Source organism: Microtus oregoni, unplaced genomic scaffold, assembly GCF_018167655.1.
Source record: "Microtus oregoni isolate MIOR12 unplaced genomic scaffold, Mior012 000021F_ref0000039, whole genome shotgun sequence".
Classification (NCBI taxonomy): domain Eukaryota; kingdom Metazoa; phylum Chordata; class Mammalia; order Rodentia; family Cricetidae; genus Microtus; species Microtus oregoni.
This window is the reverse complement of record NW_024543080.1, coordinates 2742412-2754832: the sequence shown is the minus strand read 5'-3', so window position 1 is coordinate 2754832 and position 12421 is coordinate 2742412. Positions and strand designations below refer to the sequence as shown.

Below are 12421 nucleotides of genomic sequence, written 5' to 3'. Positions count from 1 at the left end.
TGTTGTCCATTCTCTGCAGCCCAACTTGAATGTGGTATCAGAATGGTGTTTCTCCCTGGGTACTACAAGCATGTTCCAAATTAATTTAGATTAAATCCCCTCTGTCTCATGTAGCATCAAGTTGCAAACATTCACTACAGACCAGGCTCTTCACTAGCTAACAAAGGGCAGATAAGTCCTCTGCAAGCAGCACTGGCACAGAACTGGAGAATGGGAGCCAGGTCTAAGTCAGGCCCAGCTATTCCAGGAATTCCTCTGTCTACAATGAGTGCATTATGTCGTCGTCATTTGACACTCAAGTCTTTAGAGCTGCTGATCAGTAACCAGGCACAATGACACTGTTGTCAAGGAACCATCGCTTGTCAATAAAAATAGATTTCATGATATATTTAAAGCATGGCTCGTGTATCTGGGCTTTTGTAAGTTTTGATTGATTTCATATAACCTCCTGAAAGAGTCTACATATTTGAGGTGAGTTGTGGTATCCAGCAGGACACACATAAAGAAAATAAAAGTAATATCATGAACTGAAAACTGTGTATGATAAAGAAAATGGGTTTTTCTGGAATCAAGAACAACATAGGGCTGTTTAGTGAAAAGTTATGCTTGGGATACACCCACAATAAAAATTTAAACTTGAATAAATTAAATGGAGCAATGAAGTCAAAATATCATCTACAACCTATGGTGTCTTCAAAGCTTATGATAACCGTACAAGACATAGTTAAGAGTATTATGATTTGAATATAAAATATCCAGCTTTAAAGTCCCAGTAATGTACAAAAAGCCAGAGCCCCACACCTGGAACGTCACTCATGTTCTTTCCTTTTTCCCTTGTGCCCTTTAGAATCTGGATATGTGCTTACGGCTTTCTCTATGGTTGCCAAGTGTCCCTATCAAATATATGTTCTCTAAGAGGTGACATTTCAATTAAAAGCAATGTTATTTACAATGTCATGCTTTGAGAGATTCAGAGATGCTGTGGAATGTTAGCTTAGCATGTGTTACATTCCCTTATGCTGTGGAATATGCGTTAAATGATACAAAGATGTGTTACCTTCTTTTACACTACATTTATTTAACAGCTGTAAAGCTGTTGCTTTGCCGATCTAAAGCAACTGATTGGTCTAATAAAGAACTGAACAGCCAATAGCTAAGCAGAAGAGAGAAATAGGTGGGGCTACCAGGCAGAGAGAATAAATAAGAAAGGGGGAAAAGGAAAGCTGGGGTCAGCCACCCTGTCACACAGCCAACTAAGGAGTCAGAAGTTAAGAAAGGTATATAGAATAGAGAAAGGCAAAAGCCCAGAGGCAAAAGGTAAATGGGATAATTTTAAAAGAAAGCCAAATGAAGGGCGGGCATTCATGAGGAAGAAAAGTCTCTGTGTGTTTACTTGGGAGCTGGGTAGCAGTCCCCAAAGAACAAAGAGCAAAAATAACCAACTACATAGAGATGTTTGGCCCTTGAGAATACCGATTACTCACGAGTGCATACAACATTCTAACCTGTTTCCCAACATGATGTCACCCAGTAACAAAAGCTTGAGTGACAAATTCCTAATTCTTTACCTGAGTAATGTAGGCTAGAATCACTGTCTCTGCCAGATCTCAACCGAGAACGAAGCACACACAGAGTTCTGATTCTATGAGAGCTGTGTTATGTAAACATCCTATAAACTGTCATGCCCCTGCAGACCCAACACTTTGGGGCTTTTCCCGACTCTCACTGGTTCACGCCTGTTCTCTAGCATGCAATTTCTCTCTTGATAAGCAGTCTCTACTTCTATTTCTGATCATGTTCCCTCATTTGCACTGGGACATAAGAAAACATGGATACTTCAATAGGTGCCCTGGGATACTTACCCAGGTCCTAGTAGCAACTACAGTGATACTGTTAGTACACATAAGCCCAAATACCAAAGGTCACGTGACATGAAGTTCCTCCACACCTCATAGCTGCAGTTTTAAACCAAAGTGCTTATTCGGCTCTCCCATTTCCCCAAGGCACAGGAAACAGAACAGGGTGGTACTTAGAAACAGAATTTTCTTTCCCTTCGTTTTCCTTTCTATGGGTAAACATACAAACTCAGTCAGAATCATCACCAAATTTGACCTTGGTGAATCAATGACTTTCACCTGATTTCTTGTTCATTTTTCACAGTGGTGTATAAATTATTTCTTACTACCCAGAATTGCTCATCGTCATGTTTTATTCCCAGAGAGTGTTATCTATATTTGTTCTGTCTGATTTTACACAAATATGGACTGGTAAATAAAGTGTTTTTTTCTGCCAGATACTGATAGAAGTATGATTAGTTCTATTTCTCAAGTAGATAAGCCTTAGAAACAAGGAAGTTTGACAAGTCTGGGGGACACATCCATCCTCATAACCAGAACACAGGAAAGTGCTGAACTGAGTGCACAGGAAACACGAAAGTGTTGAACTGAGTTAAGAACATCTTTTAAGTCAGCATGGAGCTATGGATGCACAGCAATGGTAGAGCATTTGCTACAATGCTTGAGAGGGCACACGTACACACACAGAGACACACACATACACACAAACACGTATACACATGCACACACACTCATACACAAACACACATATATACACACACATGCACACAAATATACATGCATATAAGGACAAATACATACATAAACATACATGAAAAAAAGGAATCAGGATTTGAGGAAAAATAAGATATAACCGAGAAATCTCACACTTTGGCACCATAGTTTATACTCTATAGTACATTAATCATCAATTTTTGCCATTTTCTCTGCCTTCTTCCTGACTTTCTACTCAATTCAATCTTCTCTCAAGCACTGATGGTCCTGTGGGTCTCAGAGGAGAGCATTGCAAGCTTTAGAGTCTGAGTTGACCCCAGAGCCCATATAAAAAGCCAAGTGCTAAGGCGGCTGAAGATGGTGAGGATGGTGAGGTAGGAGACAGGAATGGGTGGACACCTACAGCCCCCGACTATGAATCCTAGTTTATTTCAAGTTCTAGGCCAATGAGAGACACTTTGTCAAACACAAAGGTGGTGAGCATCAAGACTCATTGTTGTCTTCTGATCCCCATAGGCATGGTAGCACACACACACACACACACACACACACACACACACACGCATATATATGCACACATGAACAAGCACACACACACCACAAAATTCAACAAAAACCTAGGTAGCCCTTACAGGTTAGTGTTAACAAATAGAACGTTGGCATTTCATTTTTCTTTTGATTACGTAATGCCATGGGTTTAGATTTGCACACAATGTCATAAAACTGTAATAATTCAAAGTGGACTTGATTTCCTTCAGCTGTAATTCCAAACAAATTATTTCTTAAAGAAAATGTTGAGTGTGTGTCTTAAATGTTAAAGCATAAGTTTGGTTAATAAAAGGATCAGTTTAAAGTAGTTTCTTCATGTTCATCTGTAGGTAAAAAGAATTTAGAATAAATGTGTGAACAGTTTAATTGTGGTCAAATATTACAGTAGGCTGTACTATTTGCTGATTTCCCCCCTGCCCCAAACATCTTGTTGTCTTCTTTTTTTATGTATAAAGCCTCCTCTCTATTGTAGAAAGTGTCTCTTATTCCAAATAGCTCTAGTGAGGTTACTAGGGATCATGATAGTTCCCTATTGACTTGTGCCTAAGGTCATAAGGAGAAAGGTGAATATTACCCCACGAGGTCTTAATGATGCTGACATGACATCATGTCTCATTTGACAAGACACTGAGCTCTGATCCTACAATCTGACTGCTGTCAGTGGTGGTAACTTTCCAATAGGCTTGCTGGCCAAAGGCAATTATTGCAACCTTCTGCAAGTCCTACACTCTACCGCTCCTCTATGCAAGAGAGACCAAAAAAAAAAAAAAGCCATAGACAATATTCACCAATCTGGATCCAGCTACCCCTCAGGAAGTTTCCTTCTCTGGATTATGCAGTTTTACAAATTAACATTTTTTTCACTCTTAAACTAGTAGTAAATGAATTCTTATCATGTGTGACTTGAGGAGTCCTGAGGGAGTACAGCATGAATAATATGGTAAAATCAGAGTTACTAGTCTCAAAGTTAACTTTTAAAGTTCAAACACTGTATAACTATATAGATTAGTGAGGAGTTAGTTTCACTGTAGGCTCTAAGTTCTATAATAGGAGTGATTTGAGGTTTATGCTGCACCTAGATTCCTTAGAGGAAATTCTTAGAGGAAAGGGAATAGGCATGCATTGGCAGAGACTGGAGAAGGAAAGAAAAGCAAGCTAGCAGTAAGGTGTAGACTGCTTAGCGTTTCTCCCTTGTGTATGTATTTTATTTGTCTTGCTTTATTAATTGAGCATTTCTGAAGGAAAGAAAAATCAACCCCCCATTTCAAATTGTCTGTTAATTCCAACACAGCCATGTGCATAGCTCTTTGTACTCAAGTGGTTTCTCCTATTTCATTGACAGGTATGATATCATAATGACAAGATTCTCTTGTACTTAGCTTAACGGCTGGAGCATAATAAAACCTAAGGAACTTTTGTGACTTTTGATAAGAATAAAAAGAGGGGGTGAACCTGTGCTCTAATCCTTGGTGACCACATTGTAATGTTTAACCAGCACCCTAAAAACTGATCTCAGGTTTGAATAAACCTTGTTAGTTTGGTTTCTTTTCTCAAGACAAAATCTTTACAGTTGTTCAAGCTTTCAGCTATCCATCAATGATGATTTTATAAATACAGGTTTCCCCACCTGAGACGCTCATTACAATCATTGTGGTGGGCATTTATTAGGCCCCAGCTACTCCCTTTGCCAAGAGAGAAATGCGTTCCCAGTATCTCTGCTTTCTATTATAACATAGTTTTAAATCCACTCAGATTTTTTTTCAAACAAAACAACAATAACCATACCTAAGTACAATTTAGCTCCAGATGCAATGTTTATATCCCCAACACTATGAATGAAGTGACCTTTTAAACCCATGTTGTATGGTCCTCCTAGAAAGCATCTATTGTAATGTCACTTGAACACACACTGCCTGGGATCATTCCCTTTTTATTTATGTACCTGTGCTTTATGGTAGATCTTTTTCCAAACAAACTTCTCACTAACCACAGCCACACTGAATGTAGTGCTCTATAGTTTTGGATCACAGTTAAACTATGAAGCCGTTTTCGTGATGGATTCGTCTCATTCTGCTTAATCCAAGACACTCTTATTAAAAACAAAACTTGTGCAAATAATTCCAAGCAGTGAAGCATCCATGGTCCTATTTTGAAAAATAAAAGCCAGGGAGTTTCCACAGAGCATCTGTAGCTGTGCTCTTTCGAGACTGCTCACCAGTCTGTGGCTTTGTTTTCTTTTTCCCTTTTCTTCCACAGCAATTGCGCAATGAATCACTGACCCTGAGCCACGGGGTACTCACAAGTCTGTCTGATTTCAGTAGTGCAAATACAATCTCATTTTCAGATATAAATCTTGTAATCATTTCCTCAGGAAACCAAAAATAATTTTAATGACTCCAGTTTTTTTTTAAATCATGTGAAGTTTAGAAAAAATAGAAATCTATATTTGTGCTTGTAGTCAGTGTGTTGAGAGAAATAACAAAAGGAAGTGTAATGACTCAAATTTAAAAACTTTCCAACCTTAACCTTTAACTTGTCCTCCAATTTTCTATGGGACATCCCCCCTGAGTTTTCTTCTCTCAAAGTCAATTGGATTCCCATCTCTCTGCTGAGCTCTTCCTTGTCACCCACTACACTTCTGCCTGCTGTGTATAGAAGTTCTTACTCTGCCTTCATCTCGTTATCCATCCTAGGGACCAAATGCCAAATATTTAGCTCCCTTTTCTGCTCCTTTAGTCCTGTAGGTTTTGGTAACTTTTACACTATCACAGAAAACAAGGCAACAGCGCCAGTACCACCCTATGTCTAGGAGCTTGGGCAACATGAAGTGAGAATTATACAGATGAAGGTTCATGCTCACGGTATTCTTGACTTCATTCTGGGCAGGGAAAAGGACCTGTCAGTTAGGTGCTTCCCTGGTGAGGTCCTTGACTGAGTTTTATTCTGAACAAGTAAAAAATATCCTGACTCAGGAAGCTATGATTCTTTGAGTATAATCTTTTCTTTTCATACCTGGCTCTAAGTAGCAGCAGAAATGAGGACTCTTTCAAAAGAAACTGTGGCCTTTTGTAAATGTGGGGTACTAAAATTTTACATAACTTTTAACGAAGGAAATTCAAATTTTATTACCCAGTTTGGGACTGAGTTCGTATCCTATGACCTGAGGATTTGTAAGCAGTATCTGGTCAAACACTTGACATTGATGGTCATACCATCTAGATATCCTTGTTATGACCCAATTACTGAATTCAATCCCCATCCAATTACGTGAATCTAATCCCCATACAGTTATGTCCTGTTATCCCTAAGACTTTGGCACACACATTGCTGAACATCTTTCCCTGTGGCTTCTCTCATAGATGGATCAATTGCTGCATCTTATATGGTTATTGATCTCTGCTCCTAGCTTCCCACCAAGTGTTTCCAAGTCCAACACCTCTGCCCTGGAACACTCTGAGCCATCTAATGAAATACGATTCATCACTTCCATTTCATTGGTGAAATTTAAAGCTCAGAGGAATTACACTACAGGATATAGTCCAAGTCACATGGCTCCATAGCAGCAGGTTGGAAGTCATACCTGGTCCTCCTACTGCCAACCTCAGACTGTCTCCACCCATTTACCATCCTAAGAGATCATGACTCCATTCTATAAATCTCCCTACCCATTGCTATGTATTGTTCTTAACCTTCCACTTTTTAAGGAAATGAAACCCATCCGAGTGTGTGTAAATATACATAACCTTAGTCAATGCTACCTGCCAACATTTATTCTTTAAATCACTGAGCTCAGGCCATTCTAGTCAACAGTGCTTTGCTGATAATTCGATCTACTCCAACGGTCAGAGCCCTGTTCAAATCCCATCATGAAAAACCATCAATAGCTTCAATTGTCCAAACCAAGCCCATCTTCATGTCGATTTACATCCTGTCCATACTAGCATTTGACCCCAACTATGATCTTAGTTCCTTTTGAATCCACTGAGGTGACAACAACTCTCCTCCTCTCACTTATCTGAAAGACTTAAATGTTCTTATTGATTCTGTCTGCTTTATTTTACTGAATTACACTACAGAGAACAATTCCAGTCATTGGTTTGGCAAAGCATAATGAATAGGATAATATCTCCTATTTGTTCTCCTTCTGAAAGATGAGCTATATTTATTTTAAATAAAAAATAAATGTTTCCAACAAGGCTATGGTATGTAAGTATAAAATGTTATTCAAGTTGAGCAGAAAACAAAGGAAACTCCTCTCCTATAAAAGGAATGACGTGGTTGAATTGTGTCTTATCTCTACAAAGAAATGCACGAGCCCCAACCTGTTATCACAGAGATAAACACTTCAGCATGGCTCAGTCCAGACTGCTGTATGTCTCCAGCTTCTACCTGTAGACTGGGCAAGGGTTCCCAAGAGGCCTCTTGCTGGGGGCAACAAAACAACTGGAGCTGAGCTGTGCTGTGATGCAGCTCCCGTTTGCACACTTCAGATGAAATGTAAGTGGCTTCGCAAAATGTGTGCCTAAAATATGTGACTCCTTCTAACTCCCTGTTGATTCTTTCGATGTTATTTATTCACGATAACATCTACCAAGAGCCTCAATGCAGACAGGTTGCAGTGTATACTTAAATCATATCCTAAAGTTGGCCTGAGGGGGAAAATAACTGTATTTCTAATCCACAAACATAGTTTGGGAATGCTAGGCTGTCATCTAGAAGATTCTGAGTTAAGCTTCATATACATAGAACAACCACAAGAAAATCAAAGAACATAATAACCCAGGGAGGTCTTTACATGCAAATCCCTAAGCACAATAAAACTCTATCAAAAATACACACCACCACTGACCTGTTTATTGGGAGTCAATTACTCATCCTTCCCCAGGATCTTAAATTTTATAACATTTTGTTATTTACCCTGAACTTAGCCATAAAATTTAACTATTTTTCACATGGCAATTTTTCCCTAAATATCACAACTAATAATCTTGCTAAAATCCTACAATGATTTAATCTCTGTTCTATTCTGCATTTACATTTGGGATGTCCACTAGATGTGACTGAACCAAATTATGTGTCGTCTCTAAATACTCCATTAGTTTTTGGAAAAACAAAGCCAATAAATCTCACCCTGTCATTCTGAGGAGCATGATCTTTAAAAAGAAATTTAAAATGCCAGAACCAACTACTGGCAGTGAGATACTTTCCCTTCCCTAAATGCTTAAAGATTAAAGGAAAAGATTTTGCTTAGAGAATATATATTCACTTGCAGTTTAGGGAGATGTTTACCAAATATCATAAATACTTAATAGCAACTGTTCCTAGTGCTTCTAGCAAAAGGCAGTAAAAGGAAACATAAACCTCTCCAGCAAGAGCCAGGAATTCAACTCCAAATTTCATTCCTCGCCTTCCCCGCCAGACCCCGCTCAGGAGAGCCCAGAGTCTAACAGTCACCAGGGAAGACGCTGCTGAATCCCAAACAGAAATATTATGTGCTCCAGGGACACTATTAATCATTGAAATGGGAAGAACAACTGCCGTCAAATCTTCAGCCGCTGGATCAAGCTGCCTGACTAATCCACAAGCAGGCTTGGAGGAGGCAGTCATCATGCATTCCAATCAAATTTTTTATTTGACGTTTCTTCTATAAAGCCTGGAAAAACTCTCAAGGTTTAATATGGTTAACTCCCATGCTGACAGGATAGAGATGTCGGACAGAGTTTGAGAAAATCTTAAACTTGTAATCGCCTTCCCAGAATCGGGAACCACAAGTGAAAGACAGTGTTAAATTTCATGGACAGAGAAGTCTGGATCTTTAGAATTACATCATGTTGGCAGCAACAAACGAAGTTCACTCTCCTTTCTCTAAACACTGGATGTAATGTTAACGGCCTTCCAGACCTCAGAGGTGTACTCACAGAATTGATGATCCCTTTAAGAGCTTGAAATCCACCTTTAACAGGAAAAACTTGGTCCTTGGAGTCAGCAATTCTTTCCAGCTTTAGAAAGAAAATGAAAGCTTAAGAGGTAGTCGAGACACACAAGTCTTTACAAATTCACACGGAAAACTACTTGGGTCAAATTCTCCTGAAAAATTACTGGCTATGAATCATTCACTCTGTGATATTTTATAATTGTTTTAATGGTCATTGTGTATATATATGTATATATATATATATATATATATATATATATACACAAACATACACACAAGACGGTGATATGTAACTATAAAATACAATTAAAATTCAAGGAGAGGAACTGATGGTGAAGAGACCTATTTCCCTCCAAAGATACAACTATGAAATGAACTAAGGTTAATGGCTACGTAGTCAAAGCAACATAGAGGTGATATAATTGCTGTTAATGGCAAGAGATTCTGGAATTTTAGTCATTACACAAAAATTTAAGTGTAAAGTGATATAAATTTAAATAAAAAGATAGATTTATATGAAAAATAACCTTAAAGATTTCTAAGTGGGCTCTTCAAATTCCTGCAAATAAGAATCCTATCTACAGCAATCATCATAGTCTTGCCAATTAAGATAAAGGGACATTTACATAGCATTAATCTAAACATTTATCTTCTTTTAAGACCCATACCAAATAAATATTCAAGAATTTTTTTTTTGAGTTTTATTCTCCATAACAAAACCTATAAACATTCTGACATTTTAGGAGAGCTCAAACATATATCATTTTATGCAAAATCTTTGCAAGTCACAACAGAAAAGTTCTTTTAGCTATCTTTAAAGCAAGTTAGTGAGTTACAGTTTACAGATCTGGGGTAACTCACCTGAGCTTGCTCAAAATCAAGGACCCCAACACAATAAACACTAGCGCCAAGTGACCTGGACTTCTTTGCCTGTGAAGAAACAAAAATAGGAGAAGGAAGGAGGGAAGGAGAGACAGAGGGGGGGATGAAGGGTACAAGGGATATTCAAATAAGTTATATGTTGTGGGATAGTGCTCTTGTATACTGCAAAGATTTGTCACTTATATGAGTTTAATAAAAAGCTGATTGCCAAGTAGCCTGAGAAGAAGTGTAGGCAGGGTGACCAGACTAAAAGAATTCTGAGAAGAGAAAAGGCAGAGACCCAGTCATCATCCAGAAGCAGAGAAAGCAAGATGAGAATGACTTAGTGAGAAAAGATACCAAGCCACATGGCTAGACATAGATAAGAATTGTGGGTTAATTTAAGTTGTAAGAGCTAGTTAATAATAAGCTTGAGCTAATAGGTCAAATAGTTTATAATTAATATAAGCCTTTGTGTATTTCTTGGGGACTGAACAGCTGTGGGACTGGGCAGAACAAAAAAAAATCCATCTACGCTATATGTGTACTGACAGCTAAGTGCAACAGTGGGTGTAGACAGCTGCTACTGCTCAGCACTCACCTCGTTCTCTGCATACGATGGTACCAAGCCATCCAGCTTGCCGTCTGTCAAGGCAATTATGATACTGGAGGTTTTCAAGCCTCCTGCATTTTGAATTTGTTCATTTGCCTGAAAATAAAAAGTAATTATAAAACTAACCATTTAATTTTAACTTTTTTTCCTTTTTTTTTTTCTTTTAAGATAGGGTTTCTCTGGCTGTCCTCGAACTCCCTCTGTAGACCAGGCTGGCCCTAAAGTATCTGCCTCCTCTGCCTCCTCTGCCTTCTAAGTGGGGAGATTAAAGGCATGCACCACCACCACCCAGCATAATTCTAACTTTATAGAGCTGAATTTGTATGTCTGACAAAATAAAGATATTAAGGATGACAAAATAATATATATACATTTATATGTACTAGTTGAGTAAGTCAGATATTTATGTTAGCATTTTTATTTGAAATATATAAATATGTATGTAACAGGTATATAGATATAGATAAAATATATATTACTGGGTTTCTGTAATACAGATTTTTATTCTTATGACTAATTAATCTGAATATAACCCCAGAGGAAGGCAGAAAATTTGTTAAGAAGACAAAATACATACAAACTTTACTTATCAACACTCACAATAAGTGATGTTTTTTTACCAGTCTCATGTCTAGGCTGACTAAACCATCGGAAAAGTAGACATAAATATGTAAAGGAATTTTAATTATATAATAAAAAGCCACTCTCTCCCATAGTTACAAATATAAAATAACTTACAAGCTTTAGTCCTTCATGAATATATGTCTCTCCAACTGGCTTAACAGCTTTTAAATCCTCCAGTCCTTTACTAATCTTGTATCTGAAAAAGGAAAAAGGAAATTGAGCAAGACCATAATGAAGACTTTCTGAATAACTGAAGTCCCCACTAGTAAGAAAAAAGGAACGGATGTGGGCTTGAAGGGCAGACTGCTTCTCATACTTTCAGTTATGTTAAGGGGCACGTGCTGAATTTTAAACACGCAATGGTAGACACCAAATATGTCATAGAATCAGAGCAAATCATATACATCATGAGCCATGCACAGATACCTTTGATCACACTTGCTTCATCAAGAGCTAAGGAGTTCAGTGTGCTCCTCTCATACAAACAAATGCAAGAAGAAATATTCCAGCTTCTCGGAAAAGCTTCTGGATGCTCTCAGCCCACCTCTCAGAAAGGGAGCATTGCCTTCCTGCCTTAGAGATTCTTACAGACTCTAAAGACTAGTATTAACCCTTGCACACAGAATGCAACATTTTCTGCTTCAGTCTCACCAAATCTTAAGTCCCTGGACTTCATTCTTGGAGGACCTAGTCACCCTTCGTATTCCAACATATTCTGTAGGATATAGTTGAGACTTACTACAAATGTGGAATGAATGAATGGGTGAATGGATGAATGGGAGAATGGATGAACGGGAGAAAGGATGGATGGGAGAATGGGTGGATGGGAGAATGGATGGATGGGAGAAAGGATGGATGGGAGAAAGGATGGATGGGAGAATGGATGGATGGGAGAATGGATGGATGGGAGAAAGGATGGATGGGTGAAGATGATGGACGCTAAAAAGAAATCCCACACTAGCTCACAATTGAGTATAATAATGAGTTATTTATTTAGGGATAGACTCACAGATCACAGTCCTCAGCATGAACGGGGAGCAAGAACAGAATCCAGCAGCCAGAAGAGAGAGGTAATGTGTCCTTTACATCGGTATTTATAGTATAAGAGGCCATGCCCAACTGGGCAGGTAACTTAAAGGCTACTGGCTGAGGATTTCCTACAGGAAATGGAAGAATGGATGGGTGGGAGAATGGATGGGTGGGTATATAAATGGCTGGATGAACAAGAGGGCAATGAATTCTTGTTACAGAAAAAGTGGATAAGAAAGG

The 12421-nt window shown here is 38.4% G+C and overlaps 1 protein-coding gene across 1 annotated transcript in view; it reads right to left on the bottom strand.

The window, feature by feature from the left end:
• Antxr2 (ANTXR cell adhesion molecule 2) overlaps window positions 1–12421 on the bottom strand; it is a 122911-nt gene that overhangs the window by 94898 nt on the left and 15592 nt on the right. Inside the window, exons 4-7 of the mRNA XM_041671572.1 lie at window positions 11267–11348; window positions 10517–10624; window positions 9916–9984; window positions 9038–9118 (exon numbers count right to left, since the gene is read on the bottom strand). Of these exons, the coding sequence (XP_041527506.1) occupies window positions 9038–9118; window positions 9916–9984; window positions 10517–10624; window positions 11267–11348 (340 nt within the window). The remainder of the gene's footprint in view (window positions 1–9037; window positions 9119–9915; window positions 9985–10516; window positions 10625–11266; window positions 11349–12421) is intronic.